General features: G+C 45.9%; 1 protein-coding gene across 1 annotated transcript in view; it reads left to right on the top strand.

The window, feature by feature from the left end:
* The first annotated feature begins 19,021 nt into the window (after positions 1 to 19,021).
* The window catches only part of CRMP1 (collapsin response mediator protein 1), a 126,847-nt gene continuing 123,971 nt past the window's right edge, over positions 19,022 to 21,897 (top strand). Inside the window, exon 1 of the mRNA XM_077477801.1 lies at positions 19,022 to 19,724. Coding sequence (XP_077333927.1) covers positions 19,353 to 19,724 — 372 coding nt within the window. The 5' untranslated portion in view covers positions 19,022 to 19,352. The remainder of the gene's footprint in view (positions 19,725 to 21,897) is intronic.

Genomic DNA, 21,897 nt, shown 5'->3' with positions numbered 1-21,897 from the left:
CTTCAGTCACAGAAACTTCTGTTGTATACATCTACCAAAAAAAGATGTACTTGGATAACATTTGCAGATGAAAAAAAAAAAGAAACAATGAAGTAATATCTCATATACTTCAGGGACTTTGGAGACTGTTCTTTTACCACTAAAACAAATAAATTAATGGAGAAACTCACTGGCTTCCCTTTGTTATACAAGACACACCTAGAATGGTAATTCAGGACATTGTCATATTCCAGCGTGACTGTTGTATCATGAGGGCATTTGACTGTTATGGGGCCCAGTATAGACTTGGTGCATAGAAAGCAAACAATATGATATGACCAATAATATACAATATGAATGCATATGTAGTTCTGAAGCCTACATTAGATCACTTTAAAGGTGGTTTGTATGTTACTGCACTAGATAGTGGTTTTAAATGACTGAAAAATTGAACTGCATTTGGATGGAAATGTAAGTATCAGGATTCAGGAAGCTCTAAACAAGTGTGCCATTGTACATCATCATATAGTAGTCTATTTAAAAATTGGAGTCCTCCTGGATGAGCCCCCAAGTGTTTTACTTCAAGTGGATGTAAACTCCATTCATGAAATCTGACCTAGGCACATATAAGTGTTTACTTATCGCTCTCCATAGCCATAAGTCCAGTGTCTTTCTGCTGCTCTGTTCCTCTGTAATCAGCATTATAACTTCTGATAAGTTCTCTGACACAGGAGGAGACAGATAAGCAGAAAGCTTGTCTATTCACAGTACAGCTCTGCAAGTTTCTTCCATCCTCTGCCTATGTGCAGGGGGGGGCGTGTCTTTCTTCCAATCATATGTCACACAGTGTATTCCCAGGCTCCCCTACCACTGCTGAATGGGGAAACAAAATTTGTAGCACAATGTGTACTTTCTAAAGAGTCTAGAAAGCTGAAGACAGCAGATACAGTATCTCACAAAAGTGAGTACACCCCTCCCATTTTTTTTTATTTATATCTTTTCATGTGACAACACTGAAGAAATTACACTTTGCTACAATGTAAAGTAGTGAGTGTATAGATTGTGTAACAGTATAAATTTGCTGTCCCTCTCAAAATAACTCAACACACAGCCATTAATGTCTAAAACACTGGCAACAAAAGTGAGTACACCCCTAAGTGAAAAATGTCCAAATTGGGCCTAAAGTGTCAATATTTTGTGTGGCCACCATTATTTTCCAGCACTGCCTTATCCCTCTTGGGCATGGAGTTCAACAGAGCTTCACAGGTTGCCAATGGAGTCCTCTTCCACTCCTCCATGACGACATCATGGAGCTGGTGGATGTTAGAGATCTTCCGCTCCTTCTGTTTGAGGATGCCCCACAGATGCTCAATAGGGTTTAGGGCTGGAGACATGCTTGGCCAGTCCATCACCTTTAAACTCAGTTTCTTTAGCAAGGCAGTGGTCATCTTGGAGGTGTGTTTGGGGTCATTATGTTGGAATACTGCCCTGCGGCCCAGTCTCCAAAGGGAGGGGATCATGCTCTGCTTCAGTATGTCACAGTACATGTTGGCATTCATGGTTCTCTCATTGAACTGTCGATCCCCAGTGCCGGCGGCACTCATGCAGCCCCAGACCATGACACTCCCATCACCATGCTTGACTGTAGGCAAGACACACATTTCCACTCCTTACCTGGTTGCCGTGACACACACTTGACACCATCTGAACCAAATAAGTTTATCTTGGTCTCTTTAGACCACAGGATATAGTTGCAGTAATCCATGTCCTTAGTCTGCTTGTCTTCAGCAAACTGTTTGCAGGCTTTCTTGTGCATCATCTTTAGAAGATGCTACCTTCTGGGATGAAAGCCATGCAGACCAATTGGATGCAGTGTGCAGGGTATGATCTGAGTACTGACAAGCTGACCTCCCACCCCTTCAACCGCTGTAGCAATGCTGGCAGAACTCATTCATCTATTTCCCAAAGACAAACTCTGGATATGACGCTGAGCACGTGCACTTAACTTCTTTGGTCGACCATGGTGGGGCCTGTTCTGAGTGGAACTTGTCCTGTTAAACCATTGTATGGTCTTGGCCACCGTGCTGCAGCTCAGTTTAAGGGTCTTGGCAATCTTTTTATAGCCTGGGCCATCTTTATGTAGGACAACAATTATTTTTTTTCAGATCCTCAGAAAGTTCTTTGCCATGAGGCGCCATTTTTAACTTCCAGTGACTAGTACGAGAGAGTGAGAGCAATAACACTGAATTTAACACGCCTGCTCCCCATTCACACTTGAGACCTTGTAACACTAACAAGTCACATGACACCGAAGAGGGAAAATGACTAATCGGACCCAATTTTGACATTTTCTCTTAGGGGTGTACTCACTTTTTTTGCCAGCAGTTTAGACATTAATGGTTGTTTGTTGAGTTATTTTGAGGGGACAGCAAATTTACACTGTTATACGAGCTGTACACTCACTACTTTACATTGTAGAAAAGTGTAATTTCTTCAGTGTTGTCACATGAAAGGATAGAATAAAATATTTACAAAAATGTGAGGGGTGTACTCACTTTTGTGAGATACTGTATATACATTGAGCAAAATTATAAACATTGTGTTTGCCCCTATTTATCATGAGTTGTTGTTGTGCCATTCTTCCACGACCATTACCTCATGTTGCAGCATGATAATACATGGCCCCATGTTGCAAGGATCTGTACACAATTCCTGGAAGCTGAAAACATCCCAGTTCTTGCATGGCCAGCATAATCAGCGGACATGCCACCCATTGAGCATGTTTGGGATGCTCTGGATCAGCGTATACAACAACTTGTTCCAGTTCCTGCCAATATCCAGCAACTTCGCACAGCCATTGAAGAGAAATGGACCAACATTCCACATGCCACAATCAACAACCTGATCAACTCTATGTGAGGCAAATGGTGGGCATACCAGATACTGACTGGTTTTTGGACCCCCCCCCCCCCCCAAATACAGTAAAACTGCACATTTTAGTGTGGCCTTTTATTGTAGCCAGCCTAAGGCACACATGTACAATAATCATGCTGTCAAATCAGCATCTGGATATGCCACACCTGTGAGGTGGGGACGGATTATCTCGACAAAGGAGAAGTGATTTCGATATTTAGAACCTTTGCGGAGTCGCGCGGCGCTTTGTGAATGGGAGTCTGTCTTCTGGGACACACACTGGTCCCAGAAGACAGTGGGCCCAATTTCCCAGAACCCCACAGGAGGGATGAAGAGAAGGAACAGTTCCGCGTAGAATGAAGTGGCCGCCATTTTAAAGAAGACCAGACGCTGGTCTACAATAGGGATGCTGCGGCGTCGCCCACCCCCACTGCCAGTGTCTATGGAAGGTGGGCGGCGCCACAGTTCAAACTGAAAGGTGCGGCAACGATGGCGTCTGAAGCATCTCGGGGGCCAGTCTCAGTCTGGAGGGTCTGGAGGGGGCCAGTCTCAGTCTGGAGGATGTCAGAGGGGGCCAGTCTCAGTCTGGAGGATGTCAGAGGGGGCCAGTCTCAGTCTGGAGGATGTCAGAGGGGGCCAGTCTCAGTCTGGAGGATGTCAGAGGGGGCCAGTCTCAGTCTGGAGGATGTCAGAGGGGGCCAGTCTCAGTCTGGAGAATGTCAGAGGGGGCCAGTCTCAGTCTGGAGGATGTCGGAGGAGGCCAGTCTGGAGGATGTCGGAGGGGGCCAGTCTGGAGGATGTCGGAGGGGGCCAGTCTGGAGGATGTCACAGGGGGCCAGTCTGGAGGATGTCACAGGGGGCCAGTCTAGAGGATGTCACAGGGGGCCAGTCTGGAGGATGTCACAGGGGGCCAGTCTCAGTCTGGAGGATGTCACAGGGGGCCAGTCTCAGTCTGGAGGATGTCACAGGGGGCCAGTCTCAGTCTGGAGGATGTCACAGGGGGCCAGTCTCAGTCTGGAGGATGTCACAGGGGGCCAGTCTCAGTCTGGAGGATGTCACAGGGGGCCAGTCTCAGTCTGGAGGATGTCAGAGGGGGCCAGTCTCAGTCTGGAGGATGTCAGAGGGGGCCAGTCTCAGTCTGGAGGATGTCAGAGGGGGCCAGTCTCAGTCTGGAGCATGTCACAGGGGGCCAGTCTGGAGGATGTCGGAGGGGGCCAGTCTGGAGGATGTCGGAGGGGGCCAGTCTGGAGGATGTCGGAGGGGGCCAGTCTGGAGGATGTCGGAGGGGGCCAGTCTGGAGGATGTCGGAGGGGGCCAGTCTGGAGGATGTCACAGGGGGCCAGTCTGGAGGATGTCACAGGGGGCCAGTCTGGAGGATGTCACAGGGGGCCAGTCTGGAGGATGTCACAGGGGGCCAGTCTGGAGGATGTCACAGGGGGCCAGTCTCAGTCTGGAGGATGTCACAGGGGGCCAGTCTCAGTCTGGAGGATGTCAGAGGGGGCCAGTCTCAGTCTGGATGATGTCAGAGGGGGCCAGTCTCAGTCTGGAGGATGTCAGAGGAGGCCAGTCTGGAGGATGTCAGAGGGGGCCAGTCTCAGTCTGGATGATGTCAGAGGGGGCCAGTCTGGAGGATGTCAGAGGGGGCCAGTCTGGAGGATGTCAGAGGGGGCCAGTCTGGAGGATGTCAGAGGGGGCCAGTCTGGAGGATGTCAGAGGGGGCCAGTCTGGAGGATGTCAGAGGGGCCAGTCTGGAGGATCTGTCGGGGGCCAGTCTCAGTCTGGAGGATGTCAGAGGGGGCCAGTCTGGAGGATGTCAGAGGGGGCCAGCCTGGATGTCAGAGGGACACCAGATGTTGAGGACTGATTGGGATACCAGATGTAAGGAGGGGCTCCGCTGATGGAGACACAGATGTGAGGAAGGCTGCTCTGATGGGGCACCTGATGGCATCTGGTGGCAGACAACGTGGCTAGTGACGTGCTCATGGCTCCAACTGATTCTGCTTTATGGTGAGTTGAATGATTTCATTTTATATTACAATGTAATAATAGAAATAATGTGCTTCAATCATCCTGACACCATAACAATCATGGCGCCGGGATGATTGAAGCGCTAACACCAGGTATTTGGAGTATCTTTATCTGCTGATTGTCAAACTCTGGAAAACACATATTGCTATTGTGGTGTAGGATCGGGGGCTGCTGTCTGTCCACCCCCCCCCCTTTCCTTCTCCATCCCGTTTCCTGTGCCACACCTATATCCGCCCCATCCCTCCCCCCCCCTTTCCTTCTCCATCCCGTTTCCTGTGCCACACCTATATCCGCATGCCCCACCCCCTAATTATAATACAGCTCTGCCTACTGCCAAAATAGTGTCCCGAATTTTTTTTGCACAATGTTGGCAACTATGCTTCTTATGACTCATCTCCCTTCCCTTCCTGGCAAACTATGAGCTGTGCATGATGTCATAAGCCTAGGTTTTTTCCCAGACAAGAAACAGGAAGGGGGCTGTATAAGGTATTAACTGGAAAAAAAATGTTTTACTATCCAAAGTTAAAACAACAAGGGCAGGAGATTTAATTGATAGAAAGTTGAAAAAACAACTGAAGTTCCACTTTAACTGATTGTTGACCAGCCGCCGTCAATATACTGCAGCAGGTCGGCATGTTCCCGTGAACCATCATAGCTGTACATTGGCCATTAAGGACCCATTCACACCTGAAAGTAGCGTTTTCAGGCAGAAAAACGTATGACTTTACCACAATTTTGTGGCGTTTTTAGTGTGATTTTGCAGCATTTTTTTATCGCATTTGCCACGATTTTGTGCAGGGCAAAAGCTCACCAATGTAAAAAGAAGAAAAACGCCAAAAAAAAAGAAAAACTACAAAATAGGGTCCAGAACTTGTTTGAGCTTCAGGAGTTCGGTTTCAGGCCACATGGAGTGGAGATGTGAACCATCTCCATTGAGAATAATAGATTTTTTTCCCCTCCAGCGTTTTGTAGCTTCAGGCTTCAAGCTACAAAACGCTCAGGTGTGAATGAGGCCTAAGAGGGGAAAGCAGGAGCACGTGCACGCTGAACTGCGGGGGTGCCGAAGGGCATGGCCAGCAGTCGCGATGACTGCCAGCCACGCGCGATCACAGGCACGAGAACCAGAACAGGGGTGTGTGTGTGTGTGTGTGTAAACACATACACATCCCTGTTCTGTGAGGAGAGGAGAGACAGATTGTCTGCTCCTACTACTTAAGAACAACGATCTGTCATCTCACCCAGTCAGTCCCATCCCCCAACAGTTAGAACACACGAGGGAACACCGTTAACCCCTTGATCGCACCCTAGTGTTAACCCCTTCCCTGCCAGTGACATTTACACAGTAATCAGTGCGTCACCGATCGCTGTATAAATGTCAGTGGTCCTAAAAATGTGTCAAAGGTCTCCGATCTGTCTGTCATAATGTCACAGTCCAGATAAAAATCGCTGATCGCTGCCATTACTAGTAAAAAAATAAAAATATTAAAAATGCCATAAATCTTTCCCCTATTTTGTAGACGCTATAACTTTTGTGCAAACCAATCAATATACGCTTATTGCGATTTTTATTACCAAAAATATATAGAAGAATACATATCGGCCTAAACTGAGGAAAAAATGTGCTTTTTTTAAAAAAAATTGGGAATATTTATTATAGCAAAAAGTACAAATTACTGTATTGTATTTTTTTCAAAATTGACGCTCTTTTTTTGTTTATAGTGCAAAAAAGAAAAAACGCAGAGAAGATCAAATACCACCAAAATTAAGCTCAATTTGTGGGGGGAAAAAAGACGTAAATTTTGTTTGGGTACAATGTTGCAGGACCGCACAATTGTCAGTTAAAGCAACGTAGTACCGAATTGCAAAAAATGGCTTGGTCATTGAGCAGCCGAATCTTCCGGGGCTGAAGTAGTTAAATACTGTTTGAGTGAATCCTAAAAGAAAGCACCAACAATATCCTGTTAACAAAACTGTAGAATCTTGGAAGAAAAAGAGCATCAAAAAGTTTGGACAAGTCCACTAAGAATCCAATCCAAGTTCTGGTGCTATTTGTTTTGTACAAAGTCAAACTCACTGCAAGCATACAAGCTCTGATGATGGGGAGTTTTGTGCCTGAAATGCATTGTCCTTCTGTTAACATGCCTTGACTAAATTCTTACTAGACTTGCCCAAACATTGTCATCCTTCAAATACTCTACAGACTCCTCCAAGCATTCTTGGTGATACCCTGCTTGACAGGGAGCTGCCTCAAAAAAAAAAAAAAAATAAAGATTACGACTCGTTTTTCTTCTATTCTGGGGTCCAGTGTAGGGTTGCCACCTGTCTGAGATTCACCCAGACAGTTCGGGATTCACCCGGACAGTTCGGTTTTGGAATCACGCGTTCGGGTTTCAGACACTGAAACCCAGACACATTATTCAGATAAGACTATGGATTCCCAGCAGGGTTTCTGGCTGCAGTTGTGTAAGCCGAGAGTGTCTGTTACACTCTCTTTCACACCGCCCAAAGCCAGCACTAACAATTACCCCTCCCCCCACACAGACAGGAGAGGCGAAAGGGCTTGATCTGTCCCTCTTCTTCCCGCTCCTACAACTTTGTGTCTGCCCACACTCCAGTAGCCTCAGTTACATATGGATAAGAGGTGCTGACTGCCAAGGGGTGAGTGAGCTCACCATCCTTCTCTGTCTGTTACTGAAGTCTCTCCTCTTCTCTCCCCTGCCTCTGAGTGAATACACTAATGTAAATCAGGGTTCTCAGAGCACCCCTTACATCAGAGTTCTCCTTTACACCAGAAGCCACAGTGTCCCAATTACATCAGAGTCCTCTCTGTACATCAGAGTTCTCAGTGTTCCCCTTTAGATCAGGGTTCCCTGAGCATCCCTTATGTTAGAGTCCTCAGAGTTCTCCCTTACATCAGAGTCCCCCCTTTACAGTGTGAGGGAACTCTGCAAGTTCAGAAGTAAAAGGGGAGCTCTGTGGACTTCGATGTAAAGGGGGGCTCTTGTGATTAACTTTATTTGATTAGAAATGTTATTTAAAATATATGTGTAGTTCATACTAAAAAAAAAAAGATTGCTGTGCGCCGCTAAAGTGTTCGGGATTGACTTGAAGAAAAGGTGGCAACCCTAGTCCAGTGCTCCACCAACACATACCCACCTAATAACAAAATTGGCATCATACTGACAGTCCTTACTGCTAAAAGTATGCTTCATGGTGCAAACATGAGTAGTCCTGGCTTCATGACATGCAATTATGTGATTCGATGTAGCAGGGTTCCTTACAGCAATACAAACTTGGCTTCTCCTATAGCATTTGATTGAGTGTAAGTTCAGCCTGCAGATGTGAAGCGTCAGTAAGCAGGCCGGTGACTGTGTAATTCAGCAATGCACCACACTGCACGCTGAGACAGCAATAAAAATCTCTAGGTTAGAGAAAATCCAATATAACTACCTAAATACAGCCATGAAATGATATGAATTTATACAATCATTCTGATCATTTCAAACACAAGCGGGACAATGGACAATTGTGAGTGAAAGGGGAGTGCTGCATACAATAACTCTAAATCTCATATTTTTCACTAACAAAAAATTCTTCCTTGAATTATTGTAAATGTGATTACTGTGTGCGGCCTGCCACAAAGACTAACCAGGATATGGAGCTCTCAAAGTCTTTTAAACAGGCAAGAACACGCTATAAGTCACTGTAAAATGAATGTGCACATCGGCAACCCTAAGAGAGACACTGCTTCATCCAATTTGTGAACTGCTGCATGTCCAAGCACTCTTTTTCCTAGAATAGATGTGCTTTAGGAAATAATCACAGGAATAAAGCAAAATCAATGAGAAATCTGCTAGTGTTATCTAGGAATGAAGTCAGAAAGTTCAATCTATTTACCTTATAGGATCAGTTTACCCTAAATGAATATGCAGGTTGTGATAGATGCTGCATTTGCAAGAATATGAATCTTTTGTTTGTTGTGGCGTGCTGCATTCACAAAAAATGGTACATGACCATTAAACTATGCATAGGGGTCTGCGGTCAACCTGTTTAAAACAAATGGGTTGACTTAACGCACGTTAATACATGTGTTAATGCATAGTGTGAATTGACCCTAATACAATCCTTATACAACCCTTAGACAATCAAACAAATTCTTAGTAAAGGCAATTTTTTTACTTAAAGTGGATGTAAACCCTCATATATACCCAGTGAAGTGAACAGCCTCAGATGATACACAGAGATGAAACAAATCTCCCTACATATGTTTTACATGTATATCTGCTGTCTTCATCTTTACAAACTGTTTAGAAAGTGCACATCATGTTAGGAGATTTTCTCTTCCTGGTTAGCACTGCAGTGAAGCCTGGGCATACAACAAGACAGCTGATTGGAGGAAAGGCACACACCCACTCTCCTCATAGGTAGAGAATTTTAGCTCTGTTTGAATCGTTCAAATCTGTGCTAATCTTGTTTTAGCATCCTCCCCAACACAAAACTCAGGCTCCTTTTATCATAGAACTTGTCAGACGTTCTCATGCTGATAACAGAAGAACGGAGCAGGAGACAGCTACAGGACATAGTGCTTTGAAGAGAGATAACAAATCACTGCAGATATATGTGCCCAGCTCAAATTTCGTGAATCAGGTTTACATCTACTTTAACCACTTGCCACCTGCCATATAGCAATATGATGTTGGCAAAGTGGTTCTGTGGTCCTGTTGTCCTGACCGGACATTATATGACGCGATCAGGATAACAAGCTGCCGCATGCTCATGGGGGGGGGGGGGGGGGGGAATGCATCGATCGATGGTGCTGGGTGTCAGTCTGACACACCACAACACTGATCTCGGTAAAGAGTCTCTGGCAGTCCAGTCACAGCTGATCATGCTGTAAACAGGATAAGCCATGTATCTGCTTTTCCTCACTCGTGTCTGATAGACGCGAGTAGAAGAGAACCAATCAGCTGCTCTCTTGACAGGGGGGTCTGTGCTGATTATCAGCGAAGCCCCCCCTCCCCCCCGAGGATGCCCACCTAGGACAACCAGGGATGCCAATTCCATAGCTTGCCCAAGCCACTTCTTCATTTTTAATGAGTGTAAGTAAAATAACTAAGCATTTGTTGGTGCTACCTGTGTGGCAGTGGTGGCTAGTGCTGTATATTTGGGTGGGCCCAAACAAGACATCTCGCTCCCCCCGTCGGTCAGTCAGCCCCATACTTACTCCTGTACCCCGATCCCACCTACCCTGCCTCTGTCTCTAAACAACGTGCTTCTAAAAAATAAAAAATAAAATTGGAATCAATGCGTCCGGTGCCCTGCATGTAGATTGGGGTTCAGGCGCATGGATTGGGGGGCGCTAATGGAAAGGCCGCAACTGCTGTGTGGACATAATTGCTGGAGTATTTGTCCTCCATTGCATTGTCATTGTCCTCCATTGCATTGTCATTTATACAGCGATCAGTGCTATAAAATGTACTGATTACTGTGTAAATGACACTAGCAGTGAAGAGGTTAACCACTAGGGGACAATGAAAGGGTTAAGTGTGTCCTAGGGAGTGATTCTAACTGGGGGGGGTGGGCTAATAGTCACATGACAGCGATCACTGCTCCCGATGACAGAGAGCAGTGATCTCTGTCATGACACAAGGTAGAACGGGGAAATGCCTTGTTTACATAGGCACTTCCCTGTTCTGAGGCTCCGTGACATGATCGCTGGGAGACCGGCGGACATCGAGTCTGCTGGTCCTGCTGTCCATGGCTGTCGCGAGTGTGTCTGCTATCCCTGCCTCTTAAAGGGGACAAGTACGTCCATTTGCCCACCACTGCCATTCTGCCGACGTATATCAGCACACAGCAGTCGGCAAGTGGTTAACGTTGCATATTATTGGTGTTTGCATTGTGCATTTGTGTTATGGGCCTGTGATCTCAGGATTTTAAGGAAGAAGATTGACATATGAGAAGTCATTTTTTTCTCCCTTTCATACCTGAGCACATAGGCCATCTTATGGCCTGTGGGTTGGTTGAACTTTGTTTTACGCCATTGTATATGCCCTATTGCCTAATATCAGTGTTTACTATAGGTAACCACCTTTTTCAGGTTATTACTGTCTTTTACTGCAAAGTCTTTTAGTAAAATTGGTAAATAAAAAAAGTAAAAGAAAAAAGTTGTGATAGCGCTGCCCAATAGTGAACAACCAATCATTCAAATAATAAACTCCTGTGCCATAAAATTGCTATAAATATTGATACATTGAAAAATATAGAAACACATATTAGGTATATAAATAAAGTCCCAACAGCCCACACATAAAGTGCTCTAGTACATCTTAAAGCGGTTGTATATGCTTTTTTTTCACTTTTACTTAGAGGTAAGCCTATAAACCTGTATGGTTTAGGAGATATTCCCCTGGCAATGAGCTGCTGATTGCAGCGGCGCATGCGCACAGGGGTTTCTCGGCTGGAAGCCCGGCAGACGCTGGACCCTGCTGGAAAGAAATCTCCCGCAGTGCATACTAGCTCATTATGCCTTTCCCCTTGCAGGTATGAAAAAAAAAAAAAAATTTCAGCGGGTTTACTAACGCTTTAATATTTCAATTTGGAGCACTTTATGTGTGGGCTGTTGGGACTTTATTTATTTACCTAATATGTGTTTATGTATTTTTCAATGTATCAATCTTTGTAGCAATTGTTTAGTTTATTATTTGAATTATGGATTGGTTGTTCACTAATGGGCAGCGCTATCACAACTTTTTTCTTTGCCAATTGCACTGTATGTGGGAACACATTTAGTGATAGCCGCAGCCTCACGTTATATATAGGAATAAACAAGCGGCAGTGCACAACATCTTTCGTATTTATTCTATTAGTAAAACACCCTTTTGACCTGCTACAGTTGGTGTCCTTTTGACTTGTGCCTATGGAAAATGTGTTAACCAGATGTGCCAGAGGGGCTGACACTGTTCTTGGGGTTGAGGGGCAGAATATTGTACCCAAAATGATTAAGCAGCTCCTTCGGGGGTGAGGCTACACATATATTTGTATATTTAGTTCATTTATTAGGTTTCTGGTTAGGTATTTTGTTATTTCGTTTTGCTTTTCACGCCTTCTCTTGCTTATTGTTTGCTGGTGTGTGATTATCTTTTATTCATTGTAAATAAATAAATCTCACTTTAAAGATATACATACATGGTCTGTTTCTTGGTGTAGCTATATCTGGTCTCCCACCTGCCGATTTCTGACATAACACCGAGGCCCACTAATGACCAGATCAGCAACACCAGGGAACTAGGAGCCATTTGCTTGGGGTATTTATTTTCTTTTTGTCAAAATGCTTAGACTGAAGTTTATTTGTCGTGTGCAATTTGCTATAGGAAATTAAGACTTTTTTTCGTTCATTTTGGCAGGGTCTCACTGATGAGGAACTGTTGGGAAGCATTCTGACAGCACATGCTTTAGTTGATGAGTGCAGATTCTCCTTTAGGCTGGATTCACATCTATGCAGTTTTAGGCTGGGTTCACACCACAGCGATGCGGGAACGCCGCGAATCCGCTGCGTTTTCCCGCATCGCATGACTCCCGCCGGCAGTTCACACTGCCCTATGCGAACGGCTGGGAGTGTCAATGAAATGTTAATGACACCCCCAGATCCGTCCGCATATCGCAGTGCGATCTGCAGACTCGCACAGGAATCGGATCGCATGGTGTGAACACCCATGCGATCCGATTCTGTTGCGGACCAAAAAAAGGGTCCCGTGCGAGTTTGCTGCGGGAGCGATGCGAATTCAGCCATACTATCTGTATGGCTGAACTCGCATCGCTACGGAAATCGGATGTGATTTGCACTGCAGTGCGGTGCGAATCACATCCGGATCTCCCCCCGCAGCAGTGTGAACCTGGCCTTAGTGCTTTTTGCATTTCGCAGATTTGCACTGCAGTCCATGTAGTTCAAATCTGCAAAATGCAAAAATCACTAAAAATGCATAGATGTGAATCCAGCCTTAGTGAAATACAGCCTTTGGTTCAGGTCTGTTCTGAATGGTTATTTCCATTTACCTCTCAGGCCCATGATGTTTTCACTCCTCCAATCACTTATGTTTCAGGCTGAATTTTTGGGATGGCTGCTGAAACATTGTACAGGTTGTTTTTCCAGCAGTATTTAGCCTATTTGCAACAATTGTTGTTGGATTGCATTACTGCTGAGTACTTTTTGATTTAGTAATCTGAGCAAGAGAAAGACAGGCTGACCTTAGTTCAGCCTCTGTTACAAGCCTAGTCAGAGATCCTATCCCCAGAGATCATTCACACAAAGTCAGATCTGCCCTTAAACATCAAGGATCTCTTCCTTTGTCACCCTTAGCAACTTCTACTGAGTGTTCTTTACCTCCTGCAGATCAGTAGCCTGCTATCAGTAACCACACTTTCTCTGCATGTAATCCATTGAAGGACACCCCCCCCCCACCGTTATCCATAGCAACCTCTCAGATCTCTTCTGGTACTATTGTGTTACTCTTTCCTCTAGGCTCCTCAGTACCATTACTACTTTTCCATCGGAAGTACACTCTGGTCAGCCCAATACAACTACTTGCAGGACTCCAGTATCTATGCCAAAGAATAAAAAATTCTTACTGCCACTATCCACTGCTGCCGCAACTTCAGCCAGTTCCTGATTCAATTGTGCCTGCTGTTGAGCTCCAGTCTGCTGATGGTATCCATTCCTCCTCCCTGCTGTCTGCTGATGAGGTCCATACCTCCTCCTGCTGATGGTGTACAACATGTTTCCATGCTACCTGCTGATGGGGTTCAATCTGCTTCCATGCTGCCTGCTGATGGGTTTCAGCCTGCCTGCCTCTATGCTTGCCCATGGTGTTCGGCCTGCCTCTGTGCTTTCCCATGGAGTTGGGCTTCCCTCTGTGCTTGCCCATAGGTTTCAGACTGCCTCTGTGCTTGCTGATGGGTTTTGGCATGCCTCTGTGCTTGCCTATGGGGTTGGGCCTGGCTGTGTGCTTGGCCATGAGGTTAGGCCTGCCTCTGTATTTGCTGATGGAGTTTGGCCTGCCTCTGTGCTTGTTGTGGAGTTGCTGATGGAGTTGTGACCTGCCGTCCATTGCCAAGCCTGCTTCTGGTGTCCTGCCATCATCTGCCAAGCCTGACGCTGATTACCTGCCGTCCACCGCCAAGCCTGCCACTGGTGACCTGCCGTCCACTGCCAAGCCTGCCGCTGGTGACGTGTCGTCTGCTGCCAAGCCTTAGGCTGGTGAGCTGCCATCTGCTGCCAAGCCTGCCACCGGACTATGCTGATTCCCAGGCTGCCACCTAACCGGACTATGCTGATTCCCGGGCTCCCACCCAGTCGGACTATGCTGATTCCCGGGTTGCTGCCCAGCTGGACTATGCTGATTCCTGGGCTGCCACCCATCTGGACTCTGTTGACAGAGTACTCAGCCAGCCTCCAGACCCTGGGGAATGACGAAACATCAGCAGACTGCCCCTTAAGGGGGGGGGGGGGGGGACTGTTAGGACCGAGTTTCCCTGCTGGTGGCACTGTGGTGCTCTGAGAAGAATGCTGCAGTTTTAGTGTCCACCAGCAGGTGCCTTCCAGCAGTCAGCAGGATCCAGCAATCAGCTCCACCTGACCCCATCCACTGGGAGGGTACTTAAAGCGGAGGTCCACCCTAAAGTGGACCCTAAAGTGGACCTTCCGCTCATTGGAACCCTCCCCCCCTCCAGCGCCACAATTGGCACCTTTCAGGGGGGAGGGGGGTGCAGGTACCTGTACAGTACAGGTATCTGCACCCACTTCCGGCGTAGATTCTGCAGAGGGTACGCCCCTTTCCGCAGAATCTACGCCCCTTTCCGAAGGTCCCCCGCTGCCTGCTGGGAAACACATGGATCCCAGAGACAGCGGGGACCATCCTTATTGCGCAGCGCGACTCATGCATGCAAGTAGGGAACCGGGAAATGAAGCCGAAAGGCTCCACTTCCTGATTCCCATACCCAAAATAGCGGCGGCAGCACCCGAGAGACGATCGAGAGATCGGCTTCGGGTGCCGACATCGCGGGCACGCTGGGCGGGTAAGTGTCATTATTTTAAAAGTCAGCAGCTGCAGTATTTGTAGCTGCTGGCTTTAAAAAAAAAAAACGGCGGACTCCCGGCAGACTCCCGCTTTAGGTTCAATCTTTACTGCTGCTTCTTGCCTCAGTGTTTTGGGTACTCCTGCTGGTACCCTGTTTGTCATGTTGCTGCCTGACTCTGTAGCCATTTTCTCTTGATCTGTATTTGTATATTTTGTTTGTTTGTTAGGTCCCTGGTTGCGTATTTGTTTATTTAGTTTTGCTTTTCATAAGTTCTCATGCGTATTGTTTGCTGGTGTGTGATTTTCTTTCACTGTAAATAAATCTCACTTTAAAGATATTCATACATGGTCTGGTCCCATTTTCTTGGTGTAACAATAGATATCTGGTCCCCCAGCTGCTGATTCCTGACGTGTAGTGCAAGGACCAGCCTGATTGGATACACATTGGTTGGATGGGTTAGAAAGGCCCTTATTTTACATAGTTTTGGAAAATCCATAGTTGATTGTATCTTGTATGGTGACCCTAGCTACTAATGCTAGATATGCCAGATAAATGAGAACAATGATATATGTACTGGAAGAAGTATTAGTTCTACATTAGTTTAGTCAATGTAGATTCATATTTCATGCCCAATAATAGATATACTACTCCTAGATATACCAGGATCTAGATAAATGAGAACTGTTATAGATGTATTGGAGGAAGCATAAGTACTATACCAGTTTAAGCAACGTAGACTAATATTTCATGCCCAGTACTACAGATACTACTACTAAATATGGCAGGATCTGAATAATTGAGAAACTTCATAGAAGTATTGAAGACATTATTAGTACTATACCATTTTATTCAATGTAGACAAATATTTTATACTCAGTACCAGATATACTACTACTACTAGAGATACCAGAATCTGGATAAATGGGAAATTTCATAGCTGTATAAGAGGATGTAATAGTACTATACAAGTTTAGTCAATGTAGACTCATATTTCATGCCCAGTACTAGACATACCACTACTAGAGATACCAAGACCTGGATTTAAGGGAACCTTCATAAATGTATAGGAGGAAGAATTAGTACTAGAACAATTTAGTCAATTAAGACTAATGTTTCATGTAAGGCACTAGATATGCTATACTACTAACTCCCCCCTTCATAGTTCACCACTTGCCGACCGTAAACCTTACATATACAGTGATACAGCTGTGCTGGATCATATACCTGGTACGTGATCCAACAATTCTGGTTCTAGGGCGCAATATAGTCTATGCCATGCCCAGTACTAGATAGACTATGACAAAATATACTAGGATCGGGATAAATGAGAACCTTCATAGGTGTACTAGTTATTAGTACATGTATGCCTGGTACTAAATATACTACTACTAGATATAGCAGGATCTGGTTAAATGATAACCTTTATAGATAAATTGGAGGAAGTATTGGCATCCTACCAATTTAGTCAGGGTGATCTATTTCATGCCCAATACTAGATGTTTAAAGTGATTGTAAAGCTTTGTTTTTTGTTTGTTTTTTAAATAACAAACATGCCATACTTACCTCCACTGTGCAGTTCGTTTTGCACAGAGTGGCCCGGATCATCCTCTTCTGGGGTCCCCCCGGTGGTGCTATCAGCTCCTCCTCGCATTGTATAACCCCCTAGGAGAAGCGCTCTCCCAGGAGGTTACCTTTCGGGTGCACTCCTGAGTCCAGCATTTGCGTCAATAGACGCAGAATGTAGGACTCAGCCCGATGCCTGCGTCATTGGATTTGATTGACAGCAGTGGGAGCCAATGGCTGCATTGCTATTAATCCATCAGATCAAGAGCCGAGAACTCCGGGCAGAGAGGTCCAGTGTGTCTCTGCCAAGGAAACAAAGGGCTCAGGTGAGTAAAGGGGGGGGGGGGCTAGGGGGCTGGGAGGCTGGTCACTGTCAGACCGTATGCATTAAGGTGAAAAAACAGGAGGGTTTACAACCCCTTTAACTACAAAATGTACTAGGAACTTTCATAGATGTATTGGAGGAAGCATTAGTACTATAAAAGTTTAGTTAACCGTAGCGATGACACTTTGGACAAAGTGTCTCTCTTGTGTAAATTTAGTTTTTGCCTCAGAACGGTAATGGGGTTCTTAGGGTTAATTATGTAGGTTAACTTTGACATCAGTTTGGCTGGGCTGTGTTAGGCCTTGTACACACGGTCGGACATTCCGACAACAAAATCCATCAGATTTTTTCTGACGGATTTTGTCCGAAAGTGGTGTTGCATACACACTGTCGGACAAAGTTGTCGGAAAATCCGATTGTTCAGAACGTGATGAAATTATTTAGTTACGACGGGACTACGTTCAGGCTAGTAGCCAATAGCTTTGGTCTAGGAATTTGATCTGAGCATGCGTGGTACTTTGTCCGATCGGAATCCTCTACAAACGATCGGACAAAGTCTGATCGGATCATGTTGTCGGAAAATTTTATAGCCCAGCTCTAAAAATTTGCTGGTCAGATATTCCGACAGAAACAGTCCGATGGAGCCCACACACGGTCGGATTATCTGACAACGTGGTCCGATTGCACATTTTCCGTCGGAATGTCCGACCGTGTGTACAAGGGCTTAGAGTTCTGCCTGGTCATGTGTACAGTAAGGTGCACATGATAGACCAGAACCAGGCCTGGTTGGATGTTTTGGGTATCAGCTTCCTCTGAATCAGTGGGTGTGCCGGGCCCCGCTGAGGAGTCTGGGGAGGGGTACTTAAGATGTTGGGGTCACGTGTTACAGGTTGTTCGTTCATGAGGCCCTAGCTGTCTGTTCCTGATTCTGGACCGGGGTGGCTCCACGAGGGGTCATGGAGCGTTCGACGCTTTGCAACATGCTTCGGTTGGTTAACCCCAATAGACCCGCCTGGTCTGGGGTAAGGATCCGTCTGTTGCCAAGTCTCGGAACCGGCTGGTCTGAGGCGCAGTAACTGAGGGAGGATTCAAGGCGTCCAGGTGTGCTCTCAGCTTGGAGGGGCACCACAGCTCGTGAAAGTGACCGGGGGAGGACTCTTCGGAGGAGGGCCAACAAGCTGGCATCCTGAGAAGTGCCTGGTTACTGAGTTGGGAAGGACATTGACGAATCCACGCTTTTTCCAGCACTATCAAGGAGACAGAGAACGTTCCAGGTACTGAGGAAAAGGTTCACTTTCAGTTACAACTTGTTCAAGATCAGAGATTTTACAAGTTCTGAATCAAAGTGCTGACTGCCATAATCTCTGGCTAGAGATTTGTTCAGCCTTGAAGTGCCCAGCTGCGAGTGGCTACTCTCTGGGTGGTACTAGAGACTTTGTTAGATGCCTGAGTTCTTCACCCTTGCCCTCTGTTCCCATACAAGACTGTGTTTGTTGGATGTTACCCCTGCAAATAAAAACCTTTCAAAAGGACTTTATTGGTGTCAGCGTCCAAAGTTGTTGGGTATCAACCCTGGGACGTGGAAGAACAAGCCAAGGGGAGGTAACCGGTAAGCCCAAAAAGTTAAGGCTGCTCTGCAAAGGGTTATGGCCGCTACATAACATAGACAAATTTTATGTCCTGTAGATATACCAATACTAGATATACCAGGATTTGGATAAAAGGGAACCTTCATAAATGTATTGGGGGAAGAATTAGTACCATAATGGTTTAATCAATGTAGAGAAATATTTCATGTTTGATACTAGATATTACAACTACTAGATAGGACCTGGATAACCGAGAACCTTCATAGATACATTGGAGGAAGTGATAGTACTATATCAGTTAAGTCAATGTAATTTATTTCATGACCAGTACTAGATAAACTACTACCACTAACTAGGCTCTGGATAAATGAGAATCTTCATATATGTATTGAGGAAGTATTAGTAGTGTGCTAGTTTACTCAATGTAGACTAATATTTCTTGCCTATGAAAGAGTCCCTTAAGGATGAGTGGTTGAGGAAGAGGTGGGACACATGTGTCTCCTGGTGGTGGGAGGTGATGGAAGCTCCATAGATCCCTCTTCCTAGAGGTGTCCCTGTAGAGCAGGCAGTGCCTGGAAGGAATGAGCAGGGCTGTGTGTGCTCCAGTCTCAGGCACCAGCCATTTGTACCAGCAGCATCTTCTATCAGATCTCTATGTGTAGAAGATCCTGATCTGCTCCTCATCTACCTCCAGGATTGTCCATTGTGAATCCAGATTGCACATTTGCTCTGCTGGTAACAATAGGGTTGTGGTGTCTCTCCCCATACAGACACCGCACTGCTGCATTTTATATGATCATCATTATCCTCAGCACCACCAGCAGCACCAGCCGCCTCCTCCTCTCCTCCATCCACACACAGGGCTGTCGGGGTGCAGCATGGCAGCGGAGAGGAAGAGGAATTGGAATAAAGAAGATGATCTGCCCGTCTACCTGGCCAGACCGGGCACCACTGCCCAGACCCCCCGGGTGAAGTACGGCGGCATGTTCGCCAATGTGGAGGGCGCCTATGAGAATAAGACCATTGACTTCGATGCGTACAGCGTGGGGAAGAAAGGGACCCGCACCCCGAGGAGTGCCAGCAGGCCGGACATGATGGACGGGGACAATTTCAGCGAAACGGCCAGCGATGTCAGCGAGATCTCCGGATCTGTCATCAGCTCCCCCGGGGAGAGGGACGACAGGACCCCCGGCATAGAGATCAAGTACTCCGGGGGCAAGGAGCTGCTGCAGGGCGAGGACAATGGCAAGGTAGAGTGACAGCTGGGAGAGGCTGGGGAGGGGGCTCTGCACCATCACTGGGGGCCCACACTGACCTCAGGGGCCCATCATAGGGACAGCCTGGGGTTTAAAGCACTGGGAGGATCACAAGTCCCAGCATGGCCTGGCTGGATGATAGAGCATGCTGGGAGATGTAGTTTCCTCTGCCTGTGTCTTCAGGCTATCCATATTAATGTGCTGCTTCAGGCCTTCTGATGGCAATTTACCCAATGCATGTCTCTCTGTCTATCTATCTATCTATCTATCTATCTATCTATCTATCTATCTATCTATCTATCTATCTATCTATCTATCTATCTATTTGTCTGTCTGTCTATCTATCATCATTTAATTCTTGTCTGTCTCTCTATATTAATGTGTGTGATGCAGTTTATCCATCCATTCCTTCCCCCACTCATCCATCCTTCTCTTCATCCATCCATTAATCCATCCTTCCATCCATCCATCCCTCCTTCCTTCCCAGCCATTCATCCATTCCTCCCTCCCATTCATCCATCCCTCCCTCTAAATCAATTCTTTCCCCCTCCATTCATATATTTCCTTCCTTCCTTCCTTCCTTCCTTCCTTCCTTCCTTCCTTCCTTCCTTCCTTCCTTCCTTCCTTCCTTCATTCATGTATCTATCTATCTATCTATCTATCTATCTATCTATCTATCTATCTATCTATCTATCCTTCCTTCCTTCCTTCCTTCCCATCCATTCATCCCTCCCTCCCTCCCTCCCTCCCTCCATTCATTTATCATTCCTTCCCATCCATTCATCCCTCCCTCCATTCATTTATCCTTCCCTCCTTCTCATCCATTCCTCCCCCATTCATCCCTCCCTCCATTAATTTATCCTTCCTTCCTTCCTTCCTTCCTTCCTTCCTTCCTTCCTTCCTTCCTTCCTTCCTTCCTTCCTTCCTTCCTTCCTTCCCATCCATCAATCCCTCCCTCCCTCCCTCCCTCCATTCATTTATCCTTCCTTCCTATCCATCAATCCCTCCCTCCCTCCCTCCCTCCATTCATTTATCCTTCCTTCCCATCCATCCATCCATCCATCCATCCATCCCTCCCTCCCTCCATTCATTTATCATTCCTTCCCATCTATTCATCCCTCCCTCCATTCATTTATCCTTCCTTCCTATCCATCAATCCCTCCCTCCCTCCCTCCATTCATTTATCCTTCCTTCCCATCCATCCATCCATCCATCCCTCCCTCCCTCCATTCATTTATCATTCCTTCCCATCTATTCATCCCTCCCTCCATTCATTTATCCTTCCTTCCTTCCTTCCTTCTCATCCATTCCTCCACCTTTCATCCCTCCCTCCATTCATTTATCCTTCCTTCCTTCCCATCCATCCATCAATCCCTCCCTCCCTTCATTCATTCATTTATCCTTCCTTCCCATCCATCCATCCCTCCCTCCCTCCCTCCCTCCATTCATTTATCCTTCCTTCCTTCCCATCCATCAATCCCTCCCTCCCTCCCTCCCTCCATTAATTTATCCTTCCTTCCTTCCCATCCCTCCCTCCCTCCATTCATTTATCCTTCCTTCCTTCCCATCCATCCCTCCCTCCCTCCATTCATTTATCCTTCCTTCCTTCCCATTTATTCACCACTCCCTCCCTTCATTCATTCATTTATCCATCCATCCAAACTTTCTAGGGGCAAATCTATCCATCATTTGTCACCATTTAGTTTATGTCTATCTGTCCATCCACCAGTTCATCCATCCGTTCCTCCTTCCACCCATCCATCCTTCACTCCATCTATTAATCCATCCTTCCATCCACCCATTTACCCATATATCTATCCATCCTTCTCTCTATTCTTCCATCCATTAATCCCTCCCTCCATTATTCCATTATCTATCCATCCAAACTTTCTAGGGACAAATCTTCAAAACCTATTTTTTTTATGGAGTTATCTATCTATCTATCTATCTATCTATCTATCTATCTATCTATCTATCTATCTATCTATCTATCTATCTATCTATCTATCTATCTATCTGTCATAAAGTATTGAGGCCTTAAAATATACAACCAATTTTAATAAAATATAGAGGTGTCATCTACATCTGTCTGTCTATTATCATTTAGATTATATCTGTCTATCCTCTACTTCCATCCATCCATTGATCCAAACCAAATCAGGATCAA

This window comes from Lithobates pipiens, unplaced genomic scaffold (assembly GCF_037356315.1).
Source record: "Lithobates pipiens isolate NorthernLeopardFrog02 unplaced genomic scaffold, aLitPip1_a1.2 Scaffold_13, whole genome shotgun sequence".
Classification (NCBI taxonomy): domain Eukaryota; kingdom Metazoa; phylum Chordata; class Amphibia; order Anura; family Ranidae; genus Lithobates; species Lithobates pipiens.
Note: the sequence above shows the minus strand (reverse complement) of the source record. Positions and strands in the feature narration are given on the sequence as shown.